The sequence below is a fragment of the Acanthopagrus latus genome, chromosome 24 (genome assembly GCF_904848185.1).
Source record: "Acanthopagrus latus isolate v.2019 chromosome 24, fAcaLat1.1, whole genome shotgun sequence".
In the NCBI taxonomy this organism is placed as follows: Eukaryota; Metazoa; Chordata; class Actinopteri; order Spariformes; family Sparidae; genus Acanthopagrus; species Acanthopagrus latus.
Window position 1 is genome coordinate 15313286 of NC_051062.1, and position 15350 is coordinate 15328635.

Below are 15350 nucleotides of genomic sequence, written 5' to 3' on the forward strand. Positions count from 1 at the left end.
TTCTAGTCTGACTATAAAGTCAATAAAATAATAATCAGCATTTTGTTTCATGCAGACTGGAAATACAAATAAATAAATACAAATAAAAACAATCTGAAAATTGGATGTTAAAAAGCTGTAAAATGTGGAACATATGACACACTGATTTATGTTTGATTTATAATAAACATGCTAATTATTAAAAAAGTTAAGCCCAACTGTTCAATATCTGAAGTGATTTAACTTAAACTGGACACAGAAGTTAAAGTTCAAATAAAACATCAAACTTTTTATGTCAAAATCACGTCTGAAATTATAAGTTCCCTCATTTATTAACTGTTTTATTTATTCATACATACAGACATATATTCACATATAGATATTCACATCAATACACAGTTTACATACACAACATGACATTTATTTCTCATGAAAGCCTGTTTATCATCGTTTTGAGCTAAAAAAAAAAAAAGAAAAGAAAAGAAAAGAAAAGAAAAAAGAAGCAAATATAGACATTTTAATTTTTTTCATGAATCACTTTTCATTTGGTGACATTTCCTGTTTCATCATAACACTTGGGAGAAAAATGTGTTTTATTCAAAGTGCACCTTTGGGGTTAAAACCAAATGAATAAATATAAAATTAAAATATTACAAGAAAACTTTCATCCAAACCTTTATTGACACAGCAGAATGACAGTAACCTGCCTCACTTTCTGTCTCAAACGACAACAAGGAGCAGAAGAAGAACTCGGTCCTCCAGCCAACAGAGACATGAAAGAACTCAGTTTATTGTGCACTTTGTTTTACTTTTGTTAAATATTTTGTTTCTGCTGTTCAGCAACAATCAGAAGTCCAGAAAGAACAACAACACAAAAGCAACATGCAGCTGAAGTAATCACATTATCAATCGATCGATCAGACGTCCTGCTCTGACAGACTGTACACATATATACATGTTGGAGTACAGACGACAGGAACATCAGCGCAGGAGGAATGAACAGCAGAGGGCGCCGTCACAACAACATCAACCAGTGCACAGCAGGGAGTCTTTACAGAGGGATGATGTCATCAGAACAGAAAAATGTTGGTCACAGTTCAAATCTGAAACTTAAATCATGATAATGATTTAAAGTTCAACTTAACAAGCCAACAGGAGCAGCTAGCAGCTAGCAGCTAGCATCTAGCAGCTAGCAACACCTGCTGGACGTTTCCACCATCACCAGCAGGTTCATGCTGGGAAATCCAATAACAACCAATCATGTGGTTCCTCAGAAATTGTGGGTGGGGCCAGGAGGCCACCCAGCTCCGCCCATCCTGCCGTTACTGGGCGGCTGCATGAGGCTCTCGCTGCTGATTGGTCCATGGAGAGCGGTGCAAGGGGAGTGGGAGGGGCTTAGCTCGCTGCATCCAACCGTCCACAGACAGGGATACTGACTGAACACACACACACACACAGATCACATTCACACACTGTGTGTTTCATAACGGCTGAGGGATACCATATAAGGCTGTGGGCGGGGCCTCACCTGGAGTTGTGAGGAGGAGGCTGTGAGGAAGGAGCGCCGCTCGCCAGGGGGAGGGAGGTGGAGGAGGACAGCGAGGAAGAGGAGGAGGAGGCGGGACGAGGAGAGGAGCTGCTCCATCCATCTGACAACACCTGGACTCCTTCAGACAGACACACTGACACACACACACACAAATATAGATTAATATGTTTGTATGTGAATATATATTATACACATTTAAATGCAAATGTTTATGTTAATATAAATACAGTTTTTAAAAATGTGTTTGTTTATTGTTCACAGGATGTATATAACTGTTTGTTTACTGTTCATATTATATACATGCATGTAAATACAGTGAATATGTAAGTTCATTATTAATGGTGTGTGTGTGTGTGTGTGTGTGTGTGTGTGTGTGTGTGTGTGTGTGTGTATACCTGTACTTGTAATTTCTTTTTTGTACTTTATGGAAAACGTCCTCATTTTTTATAGTTCTATTATATTTCTATTATATCAGAAACACACACACACACACACACACACACACACACACACACACACACAGTCACCTGAGGAGTGTGAGCGGTGCGGCAGGTAGGCAGTGGGGTAAGGTGTGTGTCGCCCCGGATAACCATGGTGTTTGTAACCATGGTGATGATGTGATGTCAGCGGGAGGCTGCTGCCGTAAGGAAAAGCTCCGCCTCCTCCAGCCGAGCACAGCGGCCAACCTGACACACACACACACACACACACACAGTTGGAACAATACATATATGGATCAAATATTGATCTGATTGATTATGTGGAGCTCTCAGAGCTGACAGCCGTTTTGTTTTGAGGCAAAAACAGAAACATTTCAAAGTTTGATTTATTGTTCTGCTCACAGAACTGAAGATGTGACGACATGTTGATACTTTAATATTTAAACATGTTAACAATATTAAACATGAAACAGCTGCTTTATTATCTATATATGTTTGAAATAGATAAATTACACAAACTGTAATTCTGACAGACACATAAGTTTCTTAAAAACATTTTAAATCTGAAATAAAATAAAAATAATTATGTAAAATAATTCAGCATTTTGTTCTATTTAAATATTGTAATTAAAGGACATTTACGTGTTTTATTTCAACACACAGTGAACACACAATATATAAAAACACACATGCAAATTATGTTTCTAAACACTAAACTAAGTTAAATGGCAAAAACATTTTCATATTTATCATCAGATATTTTACACAATATTAACATTATGTATAATTGTGTCATGAAGATAAAATGCAGATGTTTTCTGAACATGAAACATGAGATCAGACATGATGAAGCGTTCTGACTCACAGGGTTGAATCCCGGCTCGACTCTCCAACGACTCCGGTAAACTCCGTCCGCCCGGGTTTCTGAGGAGGATAAATCAAACAGCATTAGAACAAGACCTGTGTGTGTGTGTGTGTGTGTGTGTGTGTGTGTGTGTGTGTGTGTGTGTGTGTGTGTGTGGTTTCTGTATCTCTCTCACTTGACACCATCGCTTCAAGCGAGCGAGGCGCTGAAGCCCCAACAGCTGATAATAACTCTCTAATCACCTGCTAATACTAACTTCCTCTGGTGTCCTGGTGAGAAATGCTAGGCGCGAAGTGACACCTGACTGCTCGACACACTGCTCTCATTCACTCAAAGACTGATACAAACACAGGAAGTACTCAGATCCTTAACTGGCAGTGATGGAATGTAACTAAGTACATTTACTCCAGTACTGTGTTTGAGTAAATGTTCTTAGTTACATTCCAGACATGTAATCTGTTTGGATATTAAAGCAGTGAGACGGTACTGAGGGACGGACCGACTGAACATGAACAGGATCAAACCTCTCTTTAGCGTCCAGGAAGGCTTTAGCAAACGGGTTGTACTTGATCTTCAGAGCCGTGATCTGCACACAGACATCAAAGTGTCTCAACACACAGTCCAACGATTAAATATGCACATACATACGTATGTGTGTGTGTGTGTGTGTGTGTGTGTGTGTGTGCACACCTCTTCGTTCTGATAGGCCGTGACGGCGATGAACTGAGTCTCTTTGAAGGAAACATTCGAAACCAGGCGATGACGAGAGCCGACGCACACGATGTGGAGCTGAGGCTCGTATTTATGGAGAGAGTTCAACATGATCTGAGGACGCACAGAGAAACACCTTCACACCTGTTCACACCTGTTCACATATTCACACCTGTTCACACCTGTTCACACCTGTTCACACATTCACACCTGTTCACACATTCACACCTGTTCACACATTCACACCTGTTCACACCTGTTCACACATTCACACCTGTTCACACCTGTTCACACCTGTTCACACATTCACACCTGTTCACACCTGTTCACACCTTCACACCTGTTCACACCTGTTCGCACCTTCACACCTGTTCACACCTGTTCACACATTCACACCTGTTCACACCTGTTCACACATTCACACCTGTTCACACCTGTTCACACTTGTTCACACATTCACACCTGTTCACACCTGTTCACACATTCACACCTGTTCACACCTGTTCACACATTCACACCTGTTCACACCTGTTCACACCTGGTCACACCTTCACACCTTTTCACACATTCACACCTGTTCACACCTGTTCACACCTGTTCACACACCATTCACACCTGTTCACACCTGTTCACACACCATTCACAGCTTTAACACATTAACCGTTTTCACCTGGTCACACCTGTTTAAACCATTCTAACTGATCCTAAATTAACAGACAGCTGTACGAGGTCATTAAAACAACACATTCAGCGTTCCCTGGCGTCCTGATGGAACCTGATGTGTGACCCAGAGTGGAAACTGGTTTATAAACTGCCTCTTAATACTCAAGTAAAATATCTCAACAGAACCTCCTGGTACCCATCAGGACTATGTGGAGCGGTCCGGTCTGAAGAGATCCGGTCTGGATGGTTAAAGTTTGAGAAGTGGTTTGTACTTCTGATGAATGGAAAACAAACAGCAGGTCCAGGTGGAGTTTTTGTCCGTCAGTCAGGAGAGTTTATGGAGTGGAGCCATCTTTGTCTTTTGGCCCAAACACTCTTTTATCCATCTGCCGTCCATCTCTCCATCAACCCCTCCACCTCCTCCACCTCCTCCTCCTCTTCCCCCTCACTAACGAGGCCCAATTAACCAATCCGAGCTCTCCAGGCGGACACACAAAAACAAACTGTTTTCTATTCAGATTGAGAGGCTGGCTTCACATCTGACCCCGACTCCCTCTGTGTGTGTGTGTGTGTGTGTGTGTGTGTGTGTGTGTTTACCCTGGCAGTGCCCACATTAGCTGGAGTGTGTGTGTTTGAATATAGTTTACCTCTCTCTCTCGCTCGTCCATCTGAAGCATGATGGGTAAATTAATTTCCCAGTAAAAAACATAATTACCATAATGTACAAATAAGCTGAGCAATTATTTCATTATGGCCGAGCTCTCTGTTCCAACTCTGCATTACTGCCCGCCGTGTGTGTGTGTGTGTGTGTGTGTGCGTGTGTGTGTTTGGACAAGGATAATGGGGTAAATATAAACAACATTATTGCCAATTTTGTAGTGCTGGACGTGTGTGTGTGTGTGTGTGTGTGTGTGAGTGTGTGTGTGTGTGTGTGTGTGTGTGTGTGTGTGTGTGTGTGAAGGCCTCTCTGAGTGGTGAACGGCTCTCGACAGGAAGTGCATTAAACTGCCGCCGGCCAATTAAGAGCTGTTTATCCCGTTCCCGTGGTTACGAGGGGGCGAGCAGGTGAAGTGAGCGAGGAGAGGGGCTGAAGTGGCTAATTAGAGGCGGTAGTCTCTCGCCCACTCCAATACAATACGGGGAGGAGAGAGAGAGAGAGACGCTCTTGACATGGAGAGGCCGATAATGGACAGAAGAAGAAAAGTAAAGAAGGAAGAGAAGCAGGAGAAGAGTCCTCACCTGTCCTCCTCCGTTCACCTTGTTGGTGAGTTTGACTTTGTTGAACGTCACCGCCGCCTTCATCCAGTGAGCGCCGAAGTTCGGCGAGTCAGGGTGGATGTAGATGCCGCCGTGGCCGCGCCCCTCGCTGCGGCCCTCCGCCCGGCCGGCAGCCACCCACTCCCCGTTCACGAACTTCCATCGGCAGCCGTCGGCCGGAACAAAGTCCAGCAGGAAGGAGTACATGGAGCTGGGGTCCAGACCCGACACACTGACCTTCAGGACCGGGAACATCCGGCTGCACGGATATCAAAAATATTGTTTCATATTCAATTCAATTTTCAAACTGAGACAAATGTTTTCAGTCAAACTCAGTGTTTGTTTCTGTTTTCTTCCTTTTCCTCTTTGACTTTGAACTGTTTCACAATGAGCTGTCAGAAGCTTCTACATCACAAGTGACTGATACATAAAGAAACATCATCACTCATGTATTAAAACATGAATTAAACTTTTAATCCTTTTCATATTTACGCCTGTTTGTGTCTCTGGTTACAACCATCTGATGGAGAAACTCCAGTTCACTCACTTGATTGTCCTGAAACAGACTTTATTTTCAGGTTATTTTCTTTTAATCCTCTGTTCAAGACTCTGCTGACCACTGACATCTGAGGGAGACACACCCTGTAAGGACATTCCCACATCATATAAGGACACTCCCACACCATATCAGGACACTCCCACACTCGATGAGGACACTCCCACACAATAAACACCTGGAGTCTCATCAGATTCTGATCTGATCAACAATCTGACATTATAATAAACAATTCCTTTTATAATATCTCTTTAAATACAAATAACCTGATGGGTTTGATCCAAATCACACATATCGCTACAGGAAAATCTCTGTTCACTCTATTGATTACTGATTGGAAACATTTGTTTTATCAGGCTTCAAACTGAAACTACAAATCAGGATCTACATTCACGTGTTTCATATTTCCCTCTCTGAATTCATTCAGTTCAGTACAACTTTATTTAATTAGGCCGACGTTCACAACAGCAATCACTCAAAAAGGCTGAAACATGACATCACAAACTGATTTATAAACTTTAAACTGTGGGATGTTTTCTGATGTGTTTAGAAATCATTTAAACGCTTTTCTTTCTTTTATAATGTTTCATATTTCAGTTTAAAGTTTTTCATGTATATTCTTGATGTGCAAAGTTAAAAGTCCAGAAGCAGAAAGTATCAGAACATGGAAATACTCGAGTAAAGTACAAGTATGTTTGGTTAAAATATTCTAGTTCCATCCACTGGAAGTTTTCATGCGTCTAACGCCACGTTCAGACAAACAGGCGGCTCTCCAGCAGTAATAGCAGTTGAAGTGGCGTTCTGCAGGTGTAAATGGAGTGTTTTCCCACCGCAGGGCGCGACTGGTCAACACGCCTCGGCTCGGCAGAAAAAACACACACACGGGCGCCGCTGACGGCTGCTATCGAGACTAATGAATAACCCCGGTTAACAGGAGCGCTGATCTGGAGTCAGCTCCAAACACACACACAGAGTCACAGAGACGAACACTCGGCTGATTTCTGAGAGAAAATATTCAATAAGCTGAAACGATGTTTGTGTAAAAGACTCAACAGGAGATGAAGATTCAGAGGCCACGATGTTTTTATCAACATCGGCATAAAGTATGATTCTCTTCACTGAGAGGAAACTCGACATCCAACAAAACTCTGTCCAACATCTAAAAGATCTTATTTAATTATTCATCTATTCATTCATATTTTCGGTGTTTATCTTCATGATGGTCCAGTTGTTGTTTCACAGCTTTATCATGTGGAGAAAACTAAATCCTTCGACCGCTTCAACCTGGACCGAACACACCGTCAACATCTAAACTCCTGACAGAGTCTAAAGTTTGCAGAAGATGTCAGTGTGAAGTCTGACAGGTGAACGTTTGACCACCTGATCCGACTCAGTGAACATCCACTCAGATCAAACCTTTATTATTTAATGGCTCAATGAAAAGTCCAAATGAACCGACCTGCTGCGTTCGGGAGGCGGTTCTGTTCAGCGTAAGAAGATGCTCTGACTTTAAAGGAACAGTCTCACATTTAAAGAAGTATGTTCAGAGGTTCGTCATGGTTACCGTCCGTTCTTGGTGACGATCATCTCGTTGGTGATGTGCTCGAACTTCCTCCACAGCTCGGCGTCCTCCAGCGTCACCCTCAGCTCCTTCTCCGTCGGGTCGCCCTTCTCACGGCCGGCCTGCAGCTCGCTCTCCACCGCGCTCAGCAGCCGAGACATGCATCGCTCGGCCGAGCCGGGGCTGCACACCGCCGCCCCGCCGGTACGAACCGCCACACCGGTCCGGTCCGCTGAGGTCAGAGAACCGGACTCCCCGTCCTCCTGTAACCCCTCCACCTTCATCTGGACACACAGATGTTGTTACTGGTGCAGAACCAGACCTGGAGGAGTAAACACCCGGACAACATAATGACTGAGGGCAGATGTTTCTGTGGACGTCTGACTGTGGCTGAAAAGTTCCTGCAGTCGCCACAGAAATTATGTTCAATAAGGCAACAAATGTTGGTCTTTGGTCAGTTTTATTGAACTTGCCTGAAGCTTCATGTCGTCTGTGGAGGTGGAAACTTTCATCCTGTCTCTCACGTCAACTCACGTCAATTGCAGTTTTTTTTTTCCCTCAGATTTAAAATTTGACAAAGTGGTTGTATTACATGTCTTAATAAATTCTCAACGATTCACTGACGTTTCTATTTACTCTGAGTGGAGAACAATATTCTCACAGTGTCGGACACATTCTGCTCACAGACACTTCAGTTCACTGCAGGAAGCTCCGATGTGACGGAACTGGAAGGAAACGTTTGGTTTCATGTTTTCTGTATTAATAACTAAACTGTGAGTCACTTTAAGCTATGAACATTATCATCTTAAATATTATCGTCTACAAATATCATGTGTTGTCTGTAAATGTCACTGTCAGTTCATAATATTAGTCTACAAATGTAATTATCTCTAAACATTGTGTATGAATGTGATGTGACTGTGTGCAGTAACTCTTCTGTCCTGTTTACTGACACGTTGGAAACTCTTCATTTGTTTTCTCTCTAATATCCATAAATTAAATCACCCATGAAACAGAAAACATGACAGGTATAAAAACAAGTGCTATCATATCATTATAAACACACAGTATTGATAAGCTGCCAGTGTATTGATGTATTGATCACTGATCTGAGGACTCAGCTGACCGTTCATATGTTAACGTGAAGATAAACTTCTGCCTCTTATTTCTCCTGCATGTTCGTTATTCCCCCTCGACGTCACACTGGATATTTCTACATTTATAGATTTTATCTTCTCCTCAAAATGTTTCTTTCAATATTTGCAAAAATTGATTTCCACCAAAACTTAAATTACATTTCTGAGAGTTTGATGTAAACTCAGATCACAGAGAGGAGACGGAGAGCGTTCAGCTGAGACCGTCAAACATTTTAGACTCACAAGTTTTTTTCAGGATACAGAAAATATAGAACATCATTTTGAACTCTGCAGACTGTCACATTCAGTCCATCTGGTTTATTTGCAGATGTGTTTTATCGGCTCCGGTTTCATTCCAGCACTCAGATCCCGACTCCTCAGATCCAAAGCTACAATTTTACACAGTTTTACTATAAGAAGATATTTATCAATGTATTTATTTATTTATTGGGATTCATTGTTTTTAGTTTTCTGCACTGAAAAAAATAATTAAATGTACATTTTGACATTTTTTTTGCCTGTTTTGTGCTCTACATGTTTGTCCTACAATCAATATGAAAATAATTCAAACTTAATAGAAACAATAATGTCATAATTTATACACTTATAGATGAGTAAATACAACCACGTTACAAGAGTCCTATAATTTAAACAAAACATTATTTAATTCTTTTTTTATTTGAGGTGATCAATATTTTATTTATTAAAAAATCATAAATAAAATGTGAATGTGGAGGAACAAGTTTGTCCTCCGCAACATTTCAGCTGCACGTTTAAATAACAAATAACTTTAAATCATTAAAACCTTTATTAGCAATCAAAATCAAATAAATCTGAGGCCTAAATTTTCATGAACTTGTATTTTTGTGTTGTGGGAATATTTCTAACTTTTCTGACAAAATGAGGAAAAGTACAAATTTCTCTTCTGAGTGTGTGTGAGGACGCAAACATGAACACACAGCGATTATTTTAATTAAATAATGACTTAATTACGATCTGCTGGAGGAACGGAGGCTTTTAATCTCTGTGGACGAGTTAGAAGGAAACGCGATCAGGTGTTTAATAAAATACAATTACATTAAAAACAATATTGAATAAAAACACGTTTCAAACATCAAACTTAATCTTGAACATTTTAAAAGGAGTAAAGCTGCTGTACGTACCTGAGACACACGAGTCTGAGCTGACCAGGTGAAATAATCCAGAAACAAAACACGTGTTAACTAAAATAACTGTCAACAATAATAACAATAATAATAATAATAATAGTAATAATGATAATAATAATGATGATGACTTAATCAAAGAGTGGACTGACTTCAGGTTTGTAATGTGAAGCTGCTCAGCCTCCAACTGAACACACCACAAACAATCAGAGGGTATCAGTCTGACTGTACCTCGCTCGACCGTTCTCTCTCTCTCCCCGTCACACACACACCACCTCGCTCGACCGTTCTCTCTCTCTCCCCGTCACACACACACCACCTCGCTCGACCATTCTCTCTCTCTCCCCGTCACACACACACCACCTCGCTCGACCACTCAGGTTTAATTCGGAGGTTTTATCGGCCTGTGATGACGATCACAACGCGAGGAAAATATCACCGCTGTGATTAACAAGTCAACGATTCATTACAAGAAACATTTTAATTTTTTTCTTTGGAGGTGATACATTGTTAGAAACCACAAAGTAGAGAAATACAAACACTGAACTCACATTTTGGTGCAAAAAACATTTTTTGAAGACGTCTCAAAAGAGAATAAATTCAGACAGGGAGAGAACACGACAATAAAACACTACAGTTAAGTCAAAATGTGACATCACAGCTGCAGTTTGCTTTAGAAAATTGTAAAAAATGAACTCTGAACATAAAGAATGTGAAAAAAGACAAATCTGTCTGTGCAGAACGACACCTGAGCTTTCAGAGATGTTCTTCAGGAGGGAAATCTTTTCATTTAGAAAAGAAACTCAAAGCTTTAAACTTCCCTCAGATGTTTATCTGAAAACATCCTGAGAAAACTCAGCAGAGCTTCATGTGTCGTCGTGGACGAGGACGCTGGATGTTCAGTGAGCGTCGGCTGGTGTGAAGAAGAAGGATGAAGGATCTGAGCTCTGATGTTTGACGCTGACACACGCTCTGTGATTTCAGACACTTTGAAATGATTTGGAGGAGTTTTGTCTCATAAAAGAAAACATCTTTGTGGACGAGGATACGAGACGAGAACGTCGCCTGGGTGGAGAACATGCGGACGTATGAAACCTTTGTGGCGCCGTTAAACCCGTCTGAACGAGCGACCGCACCCGGGGAGAATAAGTGATAAATGGTCCTGCTGGAGGTTTAAATGTCATGTGACGGTGCTGAAGAAAAACACCATCAGCTGTTCAGATCAGCATGTAATGGAGAATAGGTCAGATCCAGAACATCTGACAGGTCCGACACACGACACCCGGACTGTGTGCTGAAGTGTGTGTTTGACTGTGTGTGTGTGTTTTAATCAGCAGGCAGCGGCGGGTGGAGATTACAGAGATTTACAGACTTAACAGGTGTGAAGACGACGAGGGAGGAAGGTAAACATCAGACAACACACTCAGACGTGGACCGACGAGAACCAGTACAGCTTACAGACATCAGAACACGAGTCCGGACAGGCGGAGGAAACGGGTCGGTTCTTCAGCACAGAACAGATTTATTAAAACGGCGTGGACACAGTGAGAGCAGCTCACAGGAAATGTTTTAACTCTGAGTGCAGCTCAGTGAAATGGTTCTGCTGACATCATTTGGACCGGGCGGTGAGAACAAGGGCGAGCTCGGACCCTCATACAGTTCTAAAAGTAGTTCTACGGTCAATCACAACATGCTCATATCGATATGTTACAGAGCTCCAGACGTCACGACGCTGCAGCCGGTTCTGTCGAGTCCAAACCGGCTTCTTCATACCAAAACAGGTATTTTCAGACAGAAACACAAAACGTAACGTTGTAACAAACTTTTTTTTTTTTTTTTAAGCTTCTCGTAAACTAATTAAATATTGATTTCGTCTTATTGCTCCTTTTGGTTCCAGACGTTCACTCGTATTCTATATTTCCACAAAGTTCACAGCTGACTGATTATTTTGAAATAATCCATGATGAAACATGATAATGGATCATACTGAACGTTTTGACCACCTGAAAATAAATCTGTGCATTTCTCTGCATTTTGACTGACAATTGTTAAAAAACTGACAGGAGAAAAGAAACAAATATGGTCAATTCTGACTGAAATGTTTAAAGTTATTTTGTTAAAATAACATTCTGATGGTTATAACAACCATCAAAGATTAATAAACGACGAGGTGAATAATGTTGTAACAGAACTCTTAACAGTTACAACATATGATGAACTGCTGCTAATAAACAGTTTATAAAAACATTTTATTTTGTATTTATTTAGCGATATGACAAAAGTTATAAAGTTTTACTAAATATGTACTTGAAGACACGTCCAGTGTGTGAGACGGGGCAGAGATGGAAGATAATATTCAGAATTAATTAGTGTTTAATCACCTGAAGATAAGAGTCGTTGTGTTTTCATGACCTCACAATGAGACGGTCATGTCTACACAGGGAGCAGGTCCCCGTCACCTGAGGCCGCCATGTTGCACTGCCATGTTTCTACAGTAGCCCAGAATGGACAAAATGGTACAAGTGAAGGATTTTCATGATTTTAAATGTAGCGGACGGACGCAGTACATGACCGATTGGAAGAGGAAGGAGGAGAAGAAGAAGAAGAAGAAGAAGAAGGAGAAGAAGAAGAGGTGAAGTCTGAGCTTCGATATAAAAATACCAATATGTGACATAAACTGATTAAAAAGGCATTTTTCTTTTCATCTTCAGATTATTTTAGATAGAAACGGTTAAAGAAAGGCTGTCGTTTGTTCTTGACTCAGAAAACGACCAGAGTAGCTGCTTTAAAATATAAAAATTAAGAGTCCGTACTTGAAGGTCGGGTAGGTGGACACGCTAACAGCTAACAGCTAACAGCTAACAGCGGCTACGACAACACAGACTGTACAGGTAGTGTTAACTGGTCTCCACAGAAACCAGCAGAAATGTTTAAGGCCTTGATCAGTTCAAGAGTTCCCCAGGAGAAGCTGCTGCTGATTGGACATCGGATACACACCTCAGTGCGTCCTGATTGGTTGGACAGAGACGTTTAGACGCACATTGAGAATAATTTGATGACGGCGTCCCTGAAAGACGAAGAGGCGGGATTAAGAACTGTCGGACATTTTAGGTTCACGGTTGACAGCATCCGGTGCTAACTGCTTAGCTGTTTGAGTGTGAGTGTGTGTGTGTTACCTGGCAAAGGGGATGTATGACAGGCCGTACCTGTGATAAACAGCAATCAGACAGATATTCAGTTTGTGTGTGTGTGTGTGTGTGTGTGTGTGTGTGTGTGTGTGTGTGTGTGTGTTTCATACCAGGTGAACGCCAGAAACTGAAGGACACAGAACAGCAGAGCGAGGCCGTTATTCTTCCACTGCAGAGACAAGCAAAGACATTAAAACCAAAATCTGACAAAATGGTGTGTGTGTTTGTGTGTGTGTGTGTGTGTGTGTGTGTGTGTGTGTGTGTGTGTGTGTGTCTCACCCAGAAGGCAGCACACAGCGTCAGCACCAGACACACCTGCAGACGGACACACAGACATGGTCAGACACAGTGTGTGAGAGCCCTGAGGTGTGATCTGTTACAGGTGTCGCTCTCACCAGCATGATGGCGGTGGCGAGCGCTCGCTCTTTAGCACACATGGTCATCAGCTGCCGACACGGACCAATCAGGAACATGGTGCTGAAATCAGGTTCACACGTTAACGAGGCCAAAGGTGAGCAGAGAATCATCAGTGACAGCAGGGTGAGATCAGCACTGCCACCACTAGAGGTCACATCTAATAAAGCCAAGCCAGAGCTGAACACAGGCCCAGAGGGATGATGGGTAATGTAGTCCCTCACTTAATTCCAGGAAGTGCGAGTTTGGGAGGTTTCTAATGACCCTGTTTGACCTGGTTCAGCTCTGTCTGTGTGGTTGGGAACTCATCGGACCAGGTCAGACCTGGTTTGGTTCTGGTTTTGTTCTGGTTTGGCATTGGTTTGGTTCTGGTTGTTACCTGGCCAGAGCGCAGATGTTTCCCACACTGTAGAAGACAGCGAACACAGCGAGACCGATACCTGGAATCCACAGCATACAGGTACCCTGACACACAGACAGGTGGTTACCATGGAGACAGATAGACAGACAGATGGCTGTTGCCACGGGAACTCACCAGGATGGAGCAGACGATGCCCAGAACGAAGCAGATGATGAAGCCCTTCATCCTCGTCCCCCAGGCCAGCGTCGACGCCTGATTGGCTCTCTGCAGAGTCGACATCATCAAGTTCACGTGAAACACTGATGAGTCGGTTTGTCAGATTTATTCCACTTACGTGTCATAGATTCAAAGTTTTGGACTCATAAGTTGACTTTTTATCTCAAAACTCTGGTCTGGAATCATGTCATCACTGTGAGCAGGCTGAACACAGTCAGCAGGCTGAACACAGTCAACAGGCTGAACACAGTCAGCAGGCTGAACACAGTCAGCAGGCTGAACACAGTCAGCAGGCTGAACACAGTCAACAGGTTGTCAGTGGCTGACTGCTTCAGGCTAAAGTGAATATTGACCTGAGCAGGTTCCCCTCAGGATCCAGGATGTGAACTGAAGCCTGTCAGAATAATGACGACACATTCAGCATCATGTCAGAATCAGTATATATAATATACTTATTTATATATATATATATATAATATATAAATAAGTATGTATAATATACTTAATATATATATATATATATATATATATATATATATATATATATATATATATATATATATATATATATATTCTTCATATATAGTAAAGAGTATACAGGGTGAGACTGCTCTCAGACCAGCTGGAAGTAAAAGTACCGTTACTGAGAAGTAGTCTGCAGGAGTACTTTACAGTGTTGTGTGAGTACTTTATCCTGCAGAAACTGACGTCATTACGCCCTCCATCAGTGAACATGACGTGTAAAGTTACAGTTTGTGACGTCTGCTCGTTTTAAGCTGGTGAGCTCGTGAACAGGTAGACAGACAGAAGCTAACATGCTAACAACAACCAGCAGTTAGCGGCCGTTACCTCCAGGATGCCTCCCCCGTCCGGGCTCCCGTCGTCCTGTCCGCTCAGCACCTTCTTTAGTTTATCCATCTGCTCCTTGTCCTCCTCCTCACGGCGGGCACGACACTGGCGGACTTTCCAGAAGCTTCCCAGGTGAAGGTGCTCCAGGTGCAGCAGGTCGCTGGGTGGAGAAGTTACTGGAGAAGAGGAGTCACCGCAACAGGTGCAGCACTTCCGCCTGCAGTACCGCCTCCGGCCACCGCGGGACCGGAGCGAGCAGAGGGGGCGCTGTTTCCTCCAACAGCAGGGAGGTCCCACACGGAGAGGACATCCTCTCTGACAGCTTTAGGCACAGTTACTCCTTTAGATTACACTTTAGATTTAGATCAGTCGCTGGTAATACTTACATATTTGATTTCACTGTAGTTGTATTTGTAGTGAAGTATTTCCACTGTGAGGA

The 15350-nt window shown here is 42.3% G+C and overlaps 2 protein-coding genes across 3 annotated transcripts; both read right to left on the reverse strand.

Moving 5' to 3' along the window:
* Nucleotides 1-304: 304 nt before the first annotated feature.
* tbx19 (T-box transcription factor 19) lies at nt 305-10195 on the reverse strand. Of its 2 annotated transcripts, XM_037090830.1 has the most exons (9): nt 8055-10195; nt 7585-7903; nt 5447-5723; nt 3524-3658; nt 3358-3419; nt 2834-2892; nt 2056-2214; nt 1508-1661; nt 305-1415 (listed from the first exon to the last, which is right to left on the reverse strand). In XM_037090830.1, the coding sequence occupies exons 2-9, from the start codon at nt 7863-7865 to the stop codon at nt 1250-1252; spliced, it is 1293 nt and encodes a 430-aa protein (XP_036946725.1). In that variant the 5' UTR covers nt 7866-7903; nt 8055-10195; the 3' UTR covers nt 305-1249. The 2 variants fall into 2 exon arrangements, with proteins under 2 accessions (XP_036946725.1, XP_036946724.1); XM_037090829.1 differs by having other exon boundaries at nt 7585-10195.
* Nucleotides 10196-10345: 150 nt separating this feature from the next.
* Nucleotides 10346-15116, reverse strand: LOC119015150 (vesicle transport protein SFT2B-like). Its single transcript, XM_037090854.1, has 8 exons — nt 14912-15116; nt 14021-14110; nt 13865-13950; nt 13467-13548; nt 13351-13386; nt 13182-13240; nt 13060-13089; nt 10346-12950 (listed from the first exon to the last, which is right to left on the reverse strand). Exons 1-8 carry the CDS (start codon nt 14978-14980, stop codon nt 12914-12916), a joined length of 489 nt encoding a protein of 162 aa, XP_036946749.1. The 5' UTR covers nt 14981-15116; the 3' UTR covers nt 10346-12913.
* Between the last annotated feature and the right edge of the window lie 234 nt (nt 15117-15350).